A 22,090-nucleotide genomic window follows, 5' to 3' on the forward strand; every position below is an offset into this window, starting at 1 on the left:
CGTGACTCGTGGGAGCAAGTGTCTTCTTGCTGCATGAAAGTTGTTTGGAAAAACCTTTTGCCAGAATGTGCTAATGACTTAGGTTGTTTTCAAAATCCTGTGAACAACGTTGTCGAAGAAATCATTGCACTTGGTGAAGACCTTGGTTTTGATGGTGTTGATGCAGAAGATGTTAATTATTGAATTCAAATTCAAAAGATTTCAGCGACAATGATCTTCTTGAAATTGAATAACAATGTGTATATGAAGACAAAGAACAAATGGAATGTGAAGATGAAGTTCCAAAGGAGATAACAATCAAAGAACTGGATGGAATATTTCACAGTTTAGAATCGCTTAAGCAGCAAGTAATGGATATGGATCCAGATGTTAATCGAAGAATGCTTGTTTGCAGAGGTCTAGAGATTTTACTTGTTATTGTAGAATTTATGCTGATAAGAAAAAATTAAAACTGTTCAAACGACTTTTGATAACTTTTTTTGATAAAAAAATTGCAGTAACTAATGTAGGTACAAGCATTTATTAAACATTTACTTTGCATTCATTTTTTATCTTTCCTAAAAGAGTACCATATAAAACGAATTATTAATACAGTAATTGATCATGGACGAATTGAATTTTTAACATTGATTAATAGATTTGATTAATGTGATTTTGATATACAAATTAACATCGAGGGATTAATTAATCGCGTTAAACAAGGATACCTGTAATGTAAAACAGTATATGAGGTTTGTTTGAGAAATTCCAGAACTTTTTAAATAAAAATTTCCTGTCTAAATTAGAAGCTATTAAGCCTTGTCACCTTCGAAGTACTCTCCTCCACTTCATATATATACATCACTGCCAGCATTTCTTCCATCCTTTAAAATATCTGGAACGCTTTTTTCAGGATACTGCACAGTTCAGTTAACAATTTTTTATTTTATTGAATCAGTCGACTCAAAACATCAGTCTTTCAATGCCAATTTCAATTTGGGGAATAAAAAAAAGTCTGCAGGTGTGAGGTCAGGTGAGTAAGCAGGCTGTGAAACAACTGTTGTTTCATGTTTCGCCAAAAATTGACAGATTAGTAATGACGTTTGTGCAGGCACATTATCATGATGAAGCATCCATCAGTTTTCCCTCCCAGCATCAAGCCTTTTTTTTCTGCTAGCCTCACAAAGACACACTGCATTATCTCCAGATAATACTCCTTATTCACTGTCTTGCTTTTTGCAACATTTTGGAAAATTTTTGATGTTGACAGTTATCCTGAATGAGGATCATTGTCAACTGAAGTTCGGCCACCTTTGAAATATTTCCACCACTTTTACGTTTGAGTCTGACCCAAACACAAGCAAAAATTATCAGATGCACCAAACGTGTTGACACAAACAGATATGGATGTAATACAATAACTCAGCAAAATAAAATGTTGCGATTTTTGCTAGGCTATTTCCCAATGTTGTTGCTAAATTGCTGCATATGAAGCATGCAGATAGTAGCACTTGTTAGCGTGATAATTCAAAAGTTCGGAATTTCCCAGAAAAGCCTGGTATATTTACTAGTTCCATAAATTATTCTGAAACCCAATGGCAAAGACAATGTTTCCAATTCGGCTGAGGAAAGTCCAATCACATTACAATAGTAATACAGTGATCTCTCAACTATCTGACCTCTAAATGAATGAAACTTCAATACATGAAATGGGTTAGCAATTTCAACTGATCATGTTGAAATTGCTTTTCTGTTTCTTAAAATTATATTTTCAAATATCCAACCCTTCAATTATTGGACTTTAAATTACTCTCCCTCTGTGGCTGGATAATTGGAGGATTACTATATATTTTATATCCACCCAATATACCTGAGGTCACAAAACCTATACAAAACAGTACTGCCAGATGAATGCTTGGTGAAATGACAGCAATATGCACTTCTGTCAGTAACATTCTAGTATTCTAGTGATGTGCACCTTACTAGAATTCTAGATCCTAAAAGAGTTTATTGGAACATAACCAATGATGCTGTAGCACAGACAATGCTTATATAAAAAGTCGCATGCATTTATTTCTATGTTTCTGATACTCTCACCTTTTTTAATTTTATTTTTTTTTTAATTATGCCAATTTCATACAGAACATAATACGTTTTATCTAGTTTTATTAACTTATATAACTTAAACCAAAAACCAGTATAATTTCAAACAATTAGCAAAATTTCAAAAACAATTAAACACGTGTAATTATCAGAAGAGGTTTATGTCAATTAATGTCTGAATACCTTCTAGTTACATGATGACTGGTATTCATTACAATAAATTATGGAGATCACTACTGCGTTAAAATAATAACTTATTTAACATAAACCTAAATAATCACCTGACATTTCGCACTTCATCTGGAGTATACTATAAAGATATTTAAATTTCTTTACAGTTTTGTTTAGGAAAAACAGTTTAGTTAATTAAAATTGAAATAAAAGATGTATAAAAATATCATTGTGATTATAAAACAGGGGTGGCCAATTATGCGTCCTTCTGGAGCCAAAATAATTCCAGTAAGACCTAGAAGAGCCACACCCTTTGACCAATAACATGGTATGGGAGTAAGTGAGTGTGCACCTGGCGAGATGGGTGGTGGGGATGCAGAAGCTATGCCTGCTCTCCACAACACATTAGTTACACTTCCAGCGCTCATCTATCAGTATCGTTCAACATATTGTTGCATGAATCCATTGACAGTGATTGTTATTGTTGAACTCTTTTTCAAGTGCTTAGAAATGTTGCATAATAAAAGTAAATATCAAAAGGAACACAGAAGTTTTAGACCAGAGTGGGAAGAGAAGTTCTTTTTGTGAAACGACAAAGTAAACCAATGTGTGCCATATGCTAAATAACACTTGCACAATTCAAAGCCAGCAATCTCAAGCATCATTATAACGTGCATCACAGTAATTTTAGTAATGAATTTCCTCTTGGCTCTGATCTGAGACGAACTAAACTTTCAACTTTGAAAGAACAAATCCATGGTCAGAGTAAAGTGATGTCCATGTTTACTGAAGAGGCTAAAATAAAACCCGCCATTTTATTTTAGCATTTAAATTGCACAGGCAAAATGTCCACATACGGAAGGTGAATTTGTCAAGAAGAATATTGCACAAATAATTTGTTTTAGACCAGGATAATAACAAAACTACTCAAACTGATTGAACAGATGCCAGTTTCCAGGCATACCGAAAGGACTGTTATCAATGCTGACAATGTAAAAAACTTACACTATGCTGCATTTAGTCTAGCTTTGGATAAATCTATAGATATTTAGGACAAACCACAACTAGCTACATTTGTCTGCTTTGTATCTCACGACCTGGACATCAAGGAAGAGCTATTGGACTTGATAGCATTGAAAGATACAACATGTAGTTCTGACATCAAAGAAGCTCTTGATGTTGCATGAGAGAAAGAAGATCTGAGAGTTTTTTTTTTAAATAGGAAAAAAAAGCAAAATTGTATTTTGGAAGCATTAAAGTTGACTAGGTTGCTTTCACCCCAATCAAGGATACTGTGAAGATCAAGGACAGAAGGCACTTATTACAAATAATCTTGAAACACGAGATATTGGAGCACTGCAAGGCTTGTCCTATTTTTGTGATATCTGGCTGTCATAATTTCATTCATGCAATCTCAAAAAATCAACTGTGATATGAAACAAACAGCTGATGGGCAGAGAGAATATATATATATATATATATATATATATATATATATATATATATATATAGATCTGTATTACACATACACGCACGTGGGTGTGTTGAAAAGTTGTGATAATCACCAATGAAGGAATTGAGGTAGAACCATGTAATTTACACATTATTTTACATATTCTGCACAAAGTGTTATACACTTGTTACACTGTTGCTGCATCATTTGCAATCCTCTGAGAAAAAATAATAAATTACATAATAACCACAGTAATTAACTTTAATGAAATAAAAGTACAGATATTTTGTACTGAAATATTTATATTTTTGATGATATATTGTTAATTTCAGTACGAAATATCTGCACTTTTATTTCATTAAAGTTAATTACTGTGGTTATCGTGTAATTTATTATTTATAATTATGCCACAGGTACCTTTAATATCATCATTTTCTTGGTCTATCTTTCTTCCTTTGCCCTAATTGTTTTTATACAAATATTTTTTTTTTAATTCCTCTATCTTCTTCCATTTTTCTATATAGCCCAACCATGCCATTCTTTGTGACTTTATATATCTTACTATATCTCATCATTAGTTAGTTGTTCGAGTTTATTACTTGTTTTAATTCTCCATATTCCATTTTCTTCTTTTATTGGTCCATATATCTTCCTTGTCTGCACGGTTAGCATAGTGGCTGTGCACTTTGCAACCATATGCCTGGGGAAAGAGTGTCCTAGGTTTGATTCTCGCCGATGACGTGAGGAGCTGAAGAATCTTCCTCAGCCATAGCCAAGTTAGTCAGTCTTGGACATGGATAGCAGGGTTTTTCCTGCCAGTTTATATGGGGTTTTTCATCCCCCAAGCAGGCAAACCAGTCCCGTGAACACACACGGATTACAGTCAGGAATACTGACCCAGCCATAGGCCTGATTTATCAGCCGATGGCAGTTCCGGAGCCCGGATAAAATTTGGGGGAATAGATGATGCCGTATCTCCCCGTAAAAGGGGACTTCACAGTCATTGCACCATCATATGGAATTTATTTTATTTATCTTCCTTAATATTTTCCTTTCAAAGATTCTCAGTTTATATCTTTTTGAGTTAACGGCCACGTTTCACATCCATATGTTGTTACAGGTCTTATAATTCTTTTATAAAGTTTTAATTTTGAATTATGATTAAGAATCTTATTACTCATTAACTTTTTATAAATATAATAACACTTATTTCCATTTATTAACAGTTAATTTCTTCGGTTATATTATTCATTATTGTTTAATGAACCTAAGCATTTAAAACTATCTACAGCTTCAAAACTGTATTCACCTGTATTATATCTTGCAGTGTTTTTATTTATTGTCTTTTCTTGTGATTATATCAGTTGCTTTAATATCATTTTTGTTCTAGGTATTTATGAGAACTTTTCAGCTGCCTCATCATATATAGATGTGTTGTAAAAAATGAAGCAGATGGAAAAACAGAAGGGAGAGTGGTGATTGATTCTCATTAAGAAATAATAATAAAAAAGGAATGAATTTTTTTTTTTTTTTTGTGGATTCCTTATTAAAGTTCCTATTGAGAAGTTAATGTATCTTCACTGTTGTAATTTTTTTAAAAGTGAAGATTAGATGGAAATCTATTCTCTGTTTGAGGAACTATCAACTGTCACTTAAAAACACATGAACATTCCAAAATAGTTGTATTCTGTTCCAGTGCTGGATAATTGAATTTTATGAAGTAAACTGTTAATGTTTTTTGGTTTTAATTAGAAATTGAATATTCTTGAAGTAGAGTGAATATTGGAGATTCAGGTATGAGTTGTAATTTTATTGAGGGATGGTGTGCAAGAAAATTTGTTACTGCTATTTCCCTTAGAGAACGTAAGGACTGAGATGGATTCAAGTGTAAGCAAACAAAGTTTGTATGTGAAGTAACTTCCAAAGTGGGCTACTTGTATATAGAGGCTAATGACTTCACATCAATTGCCTTCTTAGTGTCCCATAATGCAATGCATTACAGGAAGGGCCACTACCCAAATTGGTTTCAACCTTTATTGAGGTTTCATCAGGTCTGGGCAATTGATGAAGTCATTAGCCTCTATATACAAGTAGCCCAGTCATGTTACTTCACGGCAAACTTAATTTGCTTGTACTTGGATAAATGATGAAATCAAGATAATTTCTTGGCATCTTTAATTTATAGTGTAACCAAGTGAAAAAACTTCCAACATCTATCTCTAATCCAGAGTATTTTAGTAATAAGGTGTGACACCTGTTAACTACTTGTATATGGAAATATGACTTCTACATTACTTCAACCTTGGTATCACTTCTGGGTCTGGTTCTCACTGATGAGACCTCAATAAAGGTCAAAAAACCAGTATGGGTAGTGGCCCTTTCCATAATGCATGGCATTATGCATGTCTGTAAGGATATGTGTGTTTCATTATGGGATAAGGTAATTGATGTGAAGTCATTAACCTCTATATACAAGAAGCCCAGCCATGAAGTTACTTCACATGCAAACTTTGTTTGCTCATATTTGGATAAAGAATGAAACCAATTTTTCATGTAGCACTATCATATCCTGTACACCCTTTGAAGGTACATGTCAGGAATTTGATGATGACCAATAATATAATTTCTTGGCATCTTTAATGTAGAGGTGGAAGATAAGTTTTGACTTGACAAAACAAGATTTACCTAATTCTCTGTTATGTCTGTTTTCCATTTTTAGGTGTAGTTTTGTGAAGAATTTTATTTATGATACTTTTGCTACAACTATTATTTATAAACATATGGCTTGTTATGTAGGAAGGACAATGACCAACCAACTCCTTGATTGTTGATACTAGTGGCTAGGTAATAATTGGGACTGCCTATACCTTCAACTGTTCAGCTGAACTATGTTTGTGTACAAAATGTGGCATTAGCTTTTTAACAGTATCTGATAACCAAAAAGTGACAGACTTAAGTAATTTAACAATTTTTTCTTAATCATTTTAGTTGGATAATAGTTCACAAGTTGGTAAGTGTTGCTGCCAGAGACTAATTAATTAATTTGATGAAGGTAAGTTGATCTGTGTAAAATGAGCACAGCATTACTTTTGTCAGCCTTTAATGACTTGACAACTGCTAGTTCTGTTTTGGAGAAATTGCTACATATTGCTTTGGTATTATTCAAAATGCTACAAGTTTCTAAATGAATTTTATCAGCTATATTAGTTGGAAAAAATTTAATCCTTCTTTCAATATCGATGAAGGTAAGTTGATCTGTGTAAAATGAGCACAGAATTACTTTTGTCAGCCTTTAATGACTTGACAACTGCTAGTTCTGTTTTGGAGAAATTGCTACATATTGTTTGGTATTATTCAAAATGCTACAAGTTTCTAAATGAATTTTATCAGCTATATTAGTTGGAAAAAATTGAATCCTTCTTTCAATATCGATGAAGGTAAGTTGATCTGTGTAAAATGAGCACAGAATTACTTTTGTCAGCCTTTAATGACTTGACAACTGCTAGTTCTGTTTTGGAGAAATTGCTACATATTGTTTGGTATTATTCAAAATGCTACAAGTTTCTAAATGAATTTTATCAGCTATATTAGTTGGAAAAAATTTAATCCTTCTTTCAATATCGATGAAGGTAAGTTGATCTGTGTAAAATGAGCACAGAATTACTTTTGTCAGCCTTTAATGACTTGACAACTGCTAGTTCTGTTTTGGAGAAATTGCTACATATTGTTTGGTATTATTCAAAATGCTACAAGTTTCTAAATGAATTTTATCAGCTATATTAGTTGGAAAAAATTGAATCCTTCTTTCAATATCGATGAAGGTAAGTTGATCTGTGTAAAATGAGCACAGAATTACTTCTGTCAGCCTTTAATGACTTGACAACTGCTAGTTCTGTTTTGGAGAAATTGCTACATATTGCTATGGTATTATTCAAAATGTTACAAGTTTCTAAATGAATTTTATCAGCTATATTAGTTGGAAAAAATTTAATCCCTCTTTCAATATGATATACTATAACATTAAGTGTGTTAACAGTTCGAGGAGGCACTGCAAAGTTAATATCTTCTTTATTAAGTAGCAAAAGTTCGCTGTTATCTAGGGTGTGGCTGGACAGGTTGATCACATGGCAGTTATGCAGGTGGTCAGCTGTTCCTTGAGCTCTTTACTGAGGAAGAGATATCCTGATTAGTTACACTTGTAAGATGGTCATTGAAATCTCACCGTCTATGGAATTTAGCTTTTTTCATTAGTTTCCAGAATATGTTTGGCTGAGTTATCAGTGATTCTTTCAAGCACATTCCAATACCTGGATTTATGTAATTAGGTAGTTCAGATTTTAAATTCATAACTTGATTTTGGGACACTGCTAAGTTTTTATGGGCTGCTTGAGTTTGTTCCTTAAGTATTGCTCTCTCTGTTAGGATATAGATCCAAAGTACTTTGTTAAAGTAAATTTCTTTTTTAGCTTGATGTATACCCTAGATTAAGGTTTCCCAATTTTTTTTTCCCCGTGGCCCGGTTATTTTAATACTTTATCTTCGTGATCCACTAAAATTTTTATGGCCAATAAGTAAAATAAAACAGATTTGAATGTTCATAGAGTTTTCATTTATTATTATTATAATAAAGAATCATTTACTCTTACAAAAATATAAAGAAATTAAACTAAAGCCAAGTAATTTATTAATGATAAGTGTGATGCTGTTGTTTGTTACCTAGAAACTTCAGGTTTGGGGAAAAAGATGATAACTTTATTCTTAAATCCGTTCAACTTCCAATCGGTGTCTATATTTATTTTTTTTTAGAAAAACCAGTTTTAAAAACCAACCTATAAGTGTGAAAAGCCGTTTCACACTTATAGGTTGTGACAAAAGGCATTAGAAATTTTATCACTTTTCTGCTAAAAGTGGGTACTCCTGACGACAAGACATACACCAAAAATCCATCAGTGGTATTGTGTTGAAGATGTCTTTGAGTGCCATATCACACGACAGTTTAATTATAGATTGTTCGTTCACTGTAAGAAGGTTCCTTATCCACACTTTGTTGCTGTTGGTTGGGGAGAAATATTCCTTCAGACTTGCCTGCAGTCCTAGTATATGTTCCTTGATAACAGCTGAAATCTTATCCAACATGGAACTCATATTATACTCTTTTTGTAATTCTGTTAGCTTTGTAAAAGATTTGTAATTCCCTGCATCCACACGATGGGACCACAAATTTTTATTGTAGTTTGAGTTTTTTTGTTGCAGCTTCCACCTTCTCTTGCACTTTAAATACAGTCCAATTGCTACCTTGTAATGTCAGATTTAAATTATTCAAAAAATCAAAAATGTCACAAAGGTAGGCAACCTTGATTAACCAATTGACATCATGAAAACTGTCTTTGAATTCAAATATTACATCCCTATATGCTGGGGGATGTTGGTCTAAGAACATTAAAACTTCATCCTTCATTTTAATAAGTCTTCTTAAAACATTCCCTCTTGACAGCCATCACACCTTGCAGTGTAAAAGATGTTCATGTTCACTCCCAATTTCTTTACACAACACAGAGAATATTCTTGAATTCAATGGACGAGATTTTATGAAGTTTATAAATTGTACACACACTCTTGCATAGTTGCATTTAAAAGCAATGGCATTCTTTTGACAGCCAATGCTTCTCTGTGAATGCTACAATGCACCCATACACAGTCTGGTGCAATGGCTTTGATCTTTGGAAAAAGTCCAGTATGTGCGCCTGACATTGCGCGGGCTCCATCAATATTCAGTTCCACATATTTCTTCCATTCAATGCCCTTTTCATTGATGTAATTTGCAATCAAATTAAAATTTTCTTCAGCTGTTGTTCTTGTTGTCAGAGGTTTACAAAAGAGAAATTCTGTGAGTTGTACTGTCACAATCATATCTCACAAAACACATTAAATTGGCATTGTCTGATATGCCTGTACTTTCATCGACTTGCAAGGAAAAAAAAAAAAAAGCACTCTTTTAAGTGGCTTACGACAGTTTCTTCAATATTATCTGCCATCTCCATGATTCTATACTTCACTGTGTTATTTGATAGCATCAGCATATTTACTTGGCTCTCCTGTTTTTTATCACATAATCAAGATGCTAACATTTTCATTGCTAAAACTATTAATTTCTCGGCAACTGCGTGAGGATAACCAGTTTGAGCAATTAATTTTGATATTACATAAGAAGCCATTACAAAGTTTTCAGACTGAGCTCCCTGAGAAAAATTCAAAGACATAGTCTTCTTGGTAGCTATTAGTTCTCTCTTATTATTTATAAAGAAATCTATTGGCTTATTACTGTAGTTCAGATGTTTCAATTCCAAATGTCGCTTCAACTTTGAAGGCTGGACTCATTTGAAAGTGCCGCACAACAAATAACACATAATGGTTTGTCATCAGCACCCTTGATGAAACTGAATTGTATGTAACCCTCAGAATACTGTTGGGTCCAGTACATCTTTTTTTGTAAGAGTAGCAGACAACACATTGTATGGCTGTTTGTTAATACTGTTCTCAGAACTCGTGCCCGGCTGCACGTCACTCGACTGTTCATTGGTGCTAATCGAAGAGTTTGTAACCTGCACATTGTTTGTTTATTGTTAAATTACCCATTTATCCATCATTAAATGGGTAATGGCAAGTGAGATGAAGAAAGAATGAAATAAATTATTTAGAAACAATTATAATAATTACGGTTGTTCAGCCGAACCCACAGGGCAAAGTACACGTAATCAGTAAATACAAAAAACTATGCCCTCTCTCGATGCTTAACTCAAACTGAACAAGCAGAGTGAGTATGTGGTGGGCGAGTAAAACAAATGGCAGACCACCAAACGATTCGGCTGGTGGCTTGGTTGCCGCCACATAGCCTCATCATTAGTTGAGCTACTTTACCGTGAACAAAGAGACTGTGAATGGCGACGCGGACAGAGTGCATTTTTCACCTCTATTAATTAAATTATTTATTCATTAGTCCCAATTAAACGCCATTTACTTGTATTTTAGAGTTTCGTGAAAAAAAGAAAACCCCAAAGTGAAACATCTAGGTTTTCCAAGAGTTTTTTTAGGTGACCAGGCATTTAGCTTTCATGACCCACCATTTAGGAAACGCTGCCCTAGATGATTACCAAGATATGAAGGATGTAACTTGTGATGATTATTTTGGTTTTTATTAAATTGAAGTTATTATTCTAATACAGTAGTTGCCTCCATAATTTATTATAATAAATGCTTAAATATATCTTACATATTCTATTCAAAATCTTCCCACAAGTCGTTTTAGCTTGCATTCATAAAAATATTACACAATTACCTTTCTGCTTATCGACTGATGTGATGAGTTCAGACAAGGCTGCAATTAATGCAAGATCCTCATGTGGACTTCCTTCTTTTAGACTATATTTTTTTAATTCTTGTTTTCTTTTATTTCTAGAACTTCTATAGGTTGAAATAGACCTAAAACACATATCACAGAAGAATTTTTATTTATTTAAAATTTTGTTTTGCTATTATTAAAAAAGTTAAGAAAATGCTAACTTGAAAGCATTTCTAGATAAAGGGAGGTTTTCCACAATTTTTATATCACCACTAAATAATGAGTAATTGGCAGTTTAGTAGTTTTAAGTTAAAATTAATGAGGTTAATGGCAAGGAAAAATAATTTGTCAATAAATTTAGCTCTGAATACAGTGAACTTAGACATATCATAAACAGCATTATAATGAACTCACAAATTACGAACAACTACCAAACATTTCTGAACACAGAATCTCTACTGTGCTAAATGAAATTTGTTATACTATAGCAAACTTTACACTAAAACTATTTCTTTGGTATCTATAAAGTCTCTAGTGCGAGTTCAAATTTAGTATGCAGTAAGCACTAAGTTGGTAGAGAAAGTGCAAGTGCTCTGTAATGAGATTCATGATATGCTTTCATTCTGAATGCATATTAAATCTCCATAATGATATATTAATGAGATCATTAAGAACAGAGGACTTCAGCTCAATCCCAGCAAAGACAAAGATTATGGTTCTCAAGGAAATGCAGACAGGGAAGCTCCTGAAAAACAAGTGTACCTTAATTGAGAAAGAACTGAGCAAGTCAGCAAGTTTGAGTACCTGGGATCCATTATTAACGTGAAGAATTGCTGTTCAGAAGACGTCAGAAGATTAGGAATGGCTAAAACAACAGTCAGAGACTTGTCTAAAATCTGGAAGGATGATCTATCTCCATGGGAACAGAGTTGAGGATTTGGGATGCAGCTGTTTTTCCAACAGCAACTTATGGATGTGAGATTTGGAACCTAAAGAAGTCTTATAGGAAAAGGATAACTGCTTTTGAGATGTGGTGTTATAGAAGACTGTTGAGGATATAATATACTGGATGGATGCTAGACAGGACCAGTAGAATTTAAAGGCTCTCATATGACATCTGTTGATGTTGAGTGAACAGATAGTTTTGAATGATATATTACTAATGAATCTTCATCATCATCATCATCATAATCAAATTCCTGCCATGTACCCTCAAGGGGTGTACTGGATATGATAGTACTACATGAAAAAAATTACATCATTACTAACTTCCTATCTACAATTTTGATCCAAACCAGTCTGTTACTTGTCAAGGCTTCAACATTATCAGATCTTATATTTCTATCGTCTAAGGCACTTTGCACCGTATCAATCCACCTATATCTTGGTCTTCCTCTGGGTCATTTTCCTGCCAACTTGGCAGAGAACACTTGATTTGCTGATCTTTCCTCGCTCATTCTGTTTAAGTGACCATACCACCTGAGATTAGCTCTGCTAACGCATTCTTGGATGTTGACAATGTCAAGTTCTTTCCTAATATCCTCATTTTTAATATGATATTGCCATTGATGCCATCTCTTCATGCCTATAATCTTTCTCAGGACTCTCATATCTGCGGTCCCTAGTCTTTGGTCAAGTGTTTTACTAATGACCCAGCTCTCAGATCCATAAGTTAAAACTGGTTTGAACACTGTCTTGTATACAGCTAATTTAGTGTTCCAACTAATTTCTCTCTTATTCCATATGAATTTATTCAATTGACTTCCTACCATACCAGACTTTGCTGATTCTGTTGTCTATTTCTATATTTAATTTACCATCTTCAGTAAAAATCGTACCTAAGTAGCTGAAATGTTTCACTTGTTCCACAGGTTCTCCATTCACAACACAGTTGACATTTTCAATGATTCTGCCTATTTTCATTGTCTTTGTCTTTTTATTGCTGACCTTCATGCCATATCTATTACAACAGCTATTCAATTTAGTCAGAGAATCTTGCAGACTTGTAGCGGATTTATTTAGAAGTATAACATCATTCGCATAAAGCAAAGAGCTGACATTAACATCTCCAATTTTGATATCATGTTTAATACCACTTTCCTTCATAATGTGATCCATATAGATAATGAATAACAGAGAGGATAATGTACATCCTTGTCTCACACCAGATTTAACATTAAACCATCTTCCTGTACTTCCTTCAATTCTAACTGCTGACTTACAACTCAAATAAAGACTACATATTGCTTGATATAATGCCCCACTGACACCATATAACTGTAGCGTATTGAATAGCTTCTCTCTTGGCACCTTATCATATGCCTTTTCCAAATCGACAAAACTTAAATACAGATCTCTGTTATATTCTCATGATTTCTCCACTATTTGTCGTAAAGTGAAGATCTGATCCTGACAGCCTCTATTTGGTCTGAATCCAGCTTGTTCTTCACCAAGCTTTTCTTCCACAATTCTTCTCAACCGTTTCTCAAGTATACTTGCATAGATCTTGCCAGAAACACTGAGTAGGGAAATACCTCTGTAATTCTCATATTCAGTTTTATTTTCCCTTTTATATATGGGTACTATTAGAGCTCTACTCGAATCATCGGGAATTCATCCTTCTGTCCAGGCTTTCTGAACTATGCAGTGCAGCCACTGTAAGACTCTTATACCACCATACTTCGGGATTTCTGGTCGAATATCACCTTTCCACATTTCAAACCTTTGATGGCTTTTTCTACTTCAAGTATGTATATGTATTCCTGACTGCATGCCTGGTCAGTGTTTTTTACCACTGCGCTGTCATCACTGCTTGTTTCATTTAGCAGTTTTTCAAAGTAATTACTCCATACTTCAAGGATATCTTTTTCTCCGGTTTTCATGTCACCTTTATCATCTCTAACTCCTTTTACAGCACTCTTTCCTCCATTCCTAAGCTTCTTCAACAACCTCCAGAATATTTTGCCACCTTCTTGATATTTATTTTCTATATTCTTGCCAAAGTCCTCCCATGACTCTAATGAATCTTAGACAATAAAAATAACTATTGTGTTCATAGCATTATCATGTATGGAAAGTGGTAAAGAAGTGTTTGAGGGAGGTAATATCATACTACATAAATAGAGTCAGAATAAATCAAGGGAGTTAAATGGATAAATAACAACATTAAGTGCTGAAGCTCAAAAAAAAATCTCCACCTGGACGATATACTCTTGCAAGTAAAAGGAAGAATGTTTGTGGCAGAATGATTTTAATGAATGTCAATGGTAGAGATGTAATTAAATCAGTAGAATAGGAGAATTACTAAGTGAACATTTTGTAAGAGTATATCATCTAGGTGGAGATATTGCAGTAACAAGAAGGACAAAAGCTTACATTGAAAAGGTAAACGAACAGGAGGTGCACAGAACTTTGATGTGAATACAGCTATGGGTTTAGCTGATATAACAGCTTGAGTTTTATGAGAAGGTGCTAGGGAATAGGCAGTGCCTTTGACCATGTAATCTAAGGCTCAGCTCTGGGTTAGTCACAAGAGGGAAAAATAATTCCACTGCATAAAAGGGGCTCCATGACTGATGTAGCAAATTACTGACTGATCAGCATATCAGGATTTGTAGTTAACATACTGGAGAAATTAGTCCAGAGCAAAATACAGAAATCAGAAATGAATAGACAGAAACATATCCTATATGCTCCCCTTCCATATAGGATACTATATGGAAGGGGAGCAATGTGGTTTTGTGAAGGGTAGGTTGTGCCTCAGAAACCTGCTTGCATTTTATATAAGACAGTGACAGCTGACTGGATAAAGGTAATGGGTATACATTGGACTTTGCAAAGGCTTCTGAAATGATACTGCATGGTATTCTAATTAATAAATTGCAGCACATAGGGATGGATATAAAGTTGGTGAAGTGGATAAGAGGATGGTTGGTTAAAGATACCAGACTGCAGTTTATATAGTTTACAGACCATCTACTGGAGTCCAGTAGATGGTCTGTAAACTAGTGGTGTGCCACAGTGCTCTGTTCTTGGCTTGTTACTGTTATATCTTTATTTTATATTTGTGTATTGTGTTCTCCTTTCCTTTGTTGTTGCCTTTGCCTTTACCCTTATGTTCTATGCCCTTTGTTTTGTACTTATGTGTCTTATGTATTGTGTGGCCCTTTTTACTTCTTAGATTGCACCCTTGCTATACGATGAATAATTGTTATATTACGTGTACTTAATTAAGTTGATGTTCCTTCGTAAGATAATTCTTCTATCCCTTTTTACTACCACTTGAACTTAAAGGTTCCTACAAAACGGTGACACTGCTGGTGAATATGCCTGTGAACTAGGCCTATTCAAGAGTACAGATAACTATCTCCTATGCTAAAAGAAATCAAGAAAATTATTTTATTTATGACTGCGTCTTCAGTTCTTCACGTAAAGCATTGGAAATATGTCATAGCACCTTTAGGATATAGCCGAATCTAATTGTGGGCTTAATTAACAGTAATGGCAATTTTCCAAATTCTTAGCATACAGGTTCGGAGTTTTTTTTGCGAGGCAGTGCATTGTATAAAGATCAGGTGATAGTCTCTATTAAACAAACAAAACACATTTATTGCAACTTAAGCTAATTCTACACTATTATACACTTTTCAAACAACTTCTTTCTTTCTTTCTTATCTTGAATTTCAATTACTGTCTAACATTATTAAACTTGCCATTTACAGTGAGAGGAGATTCTCATATTCTACAAAACCGACTGTTACTATTCCTGACTTATGTTATGCTAAAATTTCGATTTCAAACCTTGCTACCACGACAATACTATTAGTCTAGTAACACTATGTCCAGTGGACTCACAATTATCCTTTCTGCACTTAACTATTAATAGTTAAGTGCAGAAGGAGGTCTACTCACAGGTCCTTAGTAACACATATAGTCCTATCAGCACATGAGATCCTTGGTTGTTTTTGCCGATTCATTCTGTGTACTGGATTTTCTTGTTTGGTATTCGGTAGCCATTCTTCCCTAATTCACTTGCAGGAACAGCAGCACATCTTCGCCAAAGGGACTAGGTCGAATGAAGGTGGCCTGCTTTCAGCGCACGAGGTAAGTTCCCTTACTTGCTACACATTGCGGAAACTTTCAATGCTTCTCCAGGGCTCCCCGATTCCCATGGGTTGTGTACCGACGAGTCCAATTGGGCCTACGGACTGCAGCTAGAGGACTACAAGAGAGAGAGAGAACCTTGTCCTTAAGTCCTCCTATATATGGTTTTTTTTTTGAGTTCTGTGTTTCAGAGTCAGAGAACCCCGAACATCCTGCGATCACTCTGACATCAGCGGTCTCGATCTTCAATGTAGGAGGGAAAAAACTTCCTTGTTCGAATGACCTTCACCGCTGTTGTTTGCTTTCGAGTCCCAGACATGATTCACTGTAATTCTTTTTTACTTGAGGTAGAACTATTTCAACACTAGGCTATTTTCAATATCACTCCTGGATTTACATAAAGTTCACAATTTTGAATATTTATATTAACTTAATATTTTTATGAACAAATTCAGCGTTCCTCCTTTTTGCCAGATACCCGTGTGGGTATCTGGCAAAAAGGTGTGGGTTTACAATCAGTATGGCAACACATAGTTTTATTATATTTACAATATTTACAACCTCTGTAAAAGTCGATGCCAAAAAATTAAGAACTTCTATTGCATCGAATTTTACACTACTATTTAATTTGTACATTAACAATATAGGAAAGAGTTTGAGAAGAGCTATTCGATTGTTTGCTGATGATGCAAAACTGGGTAGAGTAACAGTTATTAAAGATGATGTTAAAATTTTGCAGGATGATTTGGATAGATTGGCATTTTTAGGTGAAAAAATTACCAGCTGTGTACTACATTCATGGAACTGTACTCCAGGAAATTGATGAAGCCAGGGATTTGGGGGTTGTTAGTGGATAGTGAGTTAAAAGTTGAGAGGGCATATTGCAAAAGTGGCTAAAGCAGCTCATCAGATTACTTGGTTACTGAAGAATACCCTCACAAGTAAAGACAAGCAGGCTATTATACCTTTTTATAGAGCCTTGGTAAGACCCATCTTGACTACTGTGCACAGATCTGGTCACCTGGGTTTCTTGGGGATGATGAGGAGGTGGAGAGGATCCAGGGACAAGTGATCAAGATAGTAGCAGGTCTGTGGACTGGACCTTATGATTACAGGTTGAAGATTTGTGGATTACAGAATTTGACTGACTAATGAAAAGGAGTGATATGATTGTGACATACAAATTACAGAAGGGTTTTTACAAGATTCACACAGAGGAAATTTTTTCAGAAGAGGTCTGGTGGTGGGAGAACTAGGGCCATTCTTGGAAACTGAGCAAGGGTATAGTGAGCAGAGGCATCAGGACTAGATTTTTTTGCGTGGAGAGTGGTAAATTAGTGGAATAAGTTGCCAGTCTGTTGTAGATGACATGACTGTGAATGAGTTCAAAGCAAATATGATAGATATTATGCAAATGTTGAATAGTGCTGGGCATAATATTTACGGATTCCCTCGATGAGTATAAGGACTCCATGGAGTTGTCCATAATAATAATAACAATTATAAAAATATATACTTTAATAAATAACAAAATTTCAAATACTTACCCTGGTAAAGAAGATTTAGATGTAATGCTAGCATCAGTAACACTACTTATATCAGAATTCAGATCAGTATTATGGTCGAGAGTTTCAGCAACTATTGTAAATAGTAAACAAAATAAATAGAAAGTTTATTATCGATAGCATACTGCTTTCCAAAAACACAACAACAAAAAAATTATGGAAACTAAGGAATAATCCATAATTGTAAAGAATCAGTATTTAATCCACTATTAATGCATTTCTAAATTTGGTATATCTTCTTTAAACTAACTGTAATTAATGGCTGTTTTCTAGATTATAATTATACCCAGAAAACAAATCAGACATTTCCATTTATGCTGATTTTTGTCTACATCATTTAGGCAGAAAATGATGGAACTTTATCTTTACAGCAAACTGAGAAGACAATGGAAACATACATAGGCAATCACTGACTTAAATAAAATTGGACTTATGCAGATTATCCTGACAGGCTAAGAAAACTGTGAATAATAAAAATTTTACTTACCCAGCAAGGAAGACAGCACATGAGATGCATGTGTACACTTTGCTGTCTTGCTTTGATCATGGACATGCTATACTTTAGTGTTTTAGTGCTGCATCTGCATATTTTATTGTTTTTGTGCTGATTATTTGTAGTTTGGATTCCATATATTATTAGTGTTTGTGTGTGTGTTAGCACACACTGTGGTATAATACAATCATGTCCAGAAAAGGAGTAATTTCTTGATATAAAAGATCAAATAGCCAAATTAAACATTGTTTTATTTTCTATTTTCTCATACTATTTATACTATATTACATTACTTTGCATTAATAATTACATATTGAAATCTAATTTTGTGTGAATTCTGTGAATAAAATAGAAATAATCTTTAAAGCATGCTAATGCACCGCAACATAAGCAATAGGGTGTAATTAATGGGAGAGGGCATTAAATTCGACTTATGTAAAGTTGGTGGAACGTAATCCTTATGTAAGTCGGACAGGAAGTACTTACAAATGTTAATATACAATAGTATAGGACCTATCAGATAGTTCAGCATATACAACGTGGCCCATAAATCAAGAAGGGATTTAAACATTTAATAACCACTTTATTTATTACTATTTTTATTTATTTATTTACATTTATAATGAAATACAGAATCTGGAGATTTTTCACTGCCCACTCCATCACAGCCACAATGGAACTCCTAAGGCATACTTTTGGTGAGAGAATAATTTTGTGAAGATACAGTGCCATGGAAAGGGGCCCATCTTCATGAAGCCACACACACACACACAGAATAAAAATAATTAATAAATATTAAAACCCCTTTGTGACTTATGGGCTAATCCTATATTATTACTGCATTTAACAGTTCACATTAAAGAAAATGCACCATTTTTTATTTTATTTTAAAGTAACTTAAGTGCATAGGAGCAGGCATCAAAGGACCAATATACTCTGATTGCATTTTATTTCAAAGCAGGAATTTACATAAATAAAAGTGCACTCGCAACTTGTTGTTGCCTTTTTTAGTACAAAAGAGAGACCTTGTTGCTAGGGTCACTGATAATAGTATGTTATCCTGAAAGATTCAGGAAAAAGGTAGGATGAGAAAGCTGAGGAAAATGGGAGGGAGGGAGAGGAGAAGTTACTAATGGGGTTACATCTGAATAATTCTGGATGTGGCTGTTTTTTCAGTAGCTGCTTATGGATGCAAAAAACAGACCCTAAAGAAGTCTGACAAGAAAAGGATAATTGCTTTTGAGATGTGGTGAACAACTGAGACCTCATATACTGAAAGGCAGAAAAATGGATAGGTTCCTAGAAAGGATCGTAGGACTTTAAGATTTCTAAAAGAACAATGATAGAAAAAGTTGAATGGAAAGAGGACTCAAAGTAGTAATAGATGGTCAAGTTTCTGGAAGAAAAGGAAGCGGTACATCCTTAATGAGATGGAAGGATGAAGTGTCTTTAGTGATTGGTCTTCAGGGAATTGAAACCCCAAGAAAAATCCACAAAAGGACAACCTTTTGTGGGTGCAAAGTAATCATACAATGTCTGCTGAAGTCCAGTGAAATTAAGGATAGATGACAGCATTAGAGAATGTTTCTATAACCAAGGTAACTGCTTTACCTTTGATTGGGAGAGAGTGTTCATGCAGTCTTGTCTGTTAAGAAGGATATGCAGAACTATAAACTGGTGATCATGACAACTCAAGAGGCAGCTTTGAGCAGTGCCATGAAACTGTAATGTAAAGATATTAGTAATATGTGTAAAATGATCAAAGTGGTGTCAGAATGCATGCCTAAAGTTAGGAGGATAAATCAGGTAGGCAATATATGGATGAATAGCTTCATTAAGCAGAAGCTGCAAAAGATGAAAAATGATCAGCTGGTTCATGAGCAATACAAAGCACAGCTAAGAAGGGTGACAAAAATGGAATGAAAGGCAAAATCAGATTATGAGAGAAAATTGTAGAATTAAAGTGGCTTGAATCTGGATTATGTTAAAGTGGCTTGAATCTGGATTATGTAAAAAAATAAATGTAACAGGGATTGAGATAAGAACAGAGATAGATAAACTTGAGGTGTTCAGATATTAATAAATCTCAATGTAAATACAGCTGTGGATGAGATATCAACCCATGTGTTACAGAAAAATGTAAGAGAAATAGCAGTACTCTTTATCAGACTGTTTAGATCTCAGCACTGGTAAAGTGTTGAGATCTAAAGTGCTGAGATCTGAAAACTATGGAAGTGGAAAGAAGGCACAACAGTTCCTTTACACAAAGAAGGCCCCAAGACTGAGGTTTCAAATGATGGACCAATTAATATCTCAGAAATGGTGGTTAAGGTATTGGAAGAGTTGATTAAGGACATCATTCAGGAATGGGTGGAGAGGAACATGATTTTCAATAGGGACAGCATTGCTTTGCAAAGGGGAGGTCTTTGTCTTAGTAATTTACTCACTTTTTATAATAAGTCCAGTTTAGATCAATTTAATATAATGGAAATCACCACACCATGATACTGCTGGACTCTCTGCAAAGCAGCTGACATAATAATACACGGAGCCCTATTATGTAATTTGGATTGGACATAATTGGAGAGTACTGTTTGGTGAAGTTAAATCAAAGAGAAGATTGGTGATCACAGCTGCTGTTCAGTTTGTACATCACAGACAATGGGAATAATTAGAATAATATCCAGATGCTTGCCAATGACTCTAAACTGGGCATTACATAGATGAAACTACATTGCAAGTAATTCACGAGGCTAGATATTTACATGTAATGCACAGAGTTCAGAGTTGACATTCGGAGAGCATATTGGTTATCTGGGTTTCTTAAGGGATGTGGAAGTAGTGGAGAGGATTCAGAGGCTGGTTTGTGGATCCAGTGCACCTTATGAGGAGGGGAGAGAGAGACTGAAGGTTTATTGGTTACAGAACATCAGAAAAAATGGGATATGATAGAAACATATAAGTTACTAAAGGGATTTTATAGAGTGAATACTAAAGAAATTTTTCAGTACATGACTGGATGGTAGAGAGAGAGAGAGAGAAAGGGGGCAGGGGGGGTCACCCATGGAAGTTGTTAAAGAGTGTGGTTAGCAAAGGGTGTAAGGACTAGATTTTTTTTTGTTTGGAGAGAATAAATGAAAGGAGTAGGTAGCCAGAGGCGGTTGCAAGTGCTTTGTTTGTGAATGACTTGTTGAAAAAGAGAAGTCACTGGATTACATGGAAATGCCCATTTAATAATAATATTTAATTTAATATAGATTAATTCTTAAAACATCAAACTGAACTTCATTATGAAAAATAATAACGGATAGACAATCTGGATACCATGCTCTAAAGACCAAGCATGGAACTTTATCGAGCCCTTCAGGCCTCTAAAAACATGGTAGTGGTCTCACAACCAGGTAACGAAATTCTGCTACCTAAAAACATTTCACAAATATCCATGTTTACAGTGAGATCTGAAACCACAGGCTGTTAGTTGGGGACCAGGTATATATCCACTCAACTCACTAAATACCTAAATAACTTATATATCACTAGATCATTTAACAAATATGGAAACATTTTTAAAAAATAAACTTACATATATTATCCTCCCTACATTTCTTTTCTGCCTCTTCTCTTAACACTTTCAGTCTATTATTGTATTTGTGAAAATTTTTGGTCATCTGATCAAAATTATCCATACACGATATCCATGTGTCAAGAATAGCAGGGTATAAATGGGTTTCAAGAATGTCAAGCCGCCTGTATGTATATATCTGATTAATAGAAGAAAACAATTACAACACAGCCACAAAAAAGTAAATTAATTTCATATAATAGAGAAGTCCCAAGAAGTGCCTTTCATTTTACACCTGTTATATCAAAAAGATTTATATGCA

The 22,090-nt window shown here is 34.4% G+C and overlaps 1 protein-coding gene across 2 annotated transcripts in view; it reads right to left on the reverse strand.

Annotated features, from left to right (window-relative positions):
• The window catches only part of Elp1 (elongator complex protein 1), a 215,592-nt gene that overhangs the window by 17,617 nt on the left and 175,885 nt on the right, over nucleotides 1-22,090 (reverse strand). For both annotated transcript variants that reach the window (XM_090400177.1, XM_090400176.1), the window contains exons 29-31: nucleotides 21,790-21,967; nucleotides 17,696-17,786; nucleotides 11,043-11,185 (exon numbers count right to left, since the gene is read on the reverse strand). In XM_090400177.1, coding sequence (XP_090256303.1) covers nucleotides 11,043-11,185; nucleotides 17,696-17,786; nucleotides 21,790-21,967 — 412 coding nt within the window. The remainder of the gene's footprint in view (nucleotides 1-11,042; nucleotides 11,186-17,695; nucleotides 17,787-21,789; nucleotides 21,968-22,090) is intronic.

This window comes from Typopeltis vanoorti, chromosome 11 (genome assembly GCF_054136105.1).
Source record: "Typopeltis vanoorti isolate ZY-2024b chromosome 11, IOZ_Tvanoo_1.0, whole genome shotgun sequence".
NCBI lineage: Eukaryota > Metazoa > Arthropoda > Arachnida > Uropygi > Thelyphonidae > Typopeltis > Typopeltis vanoorti.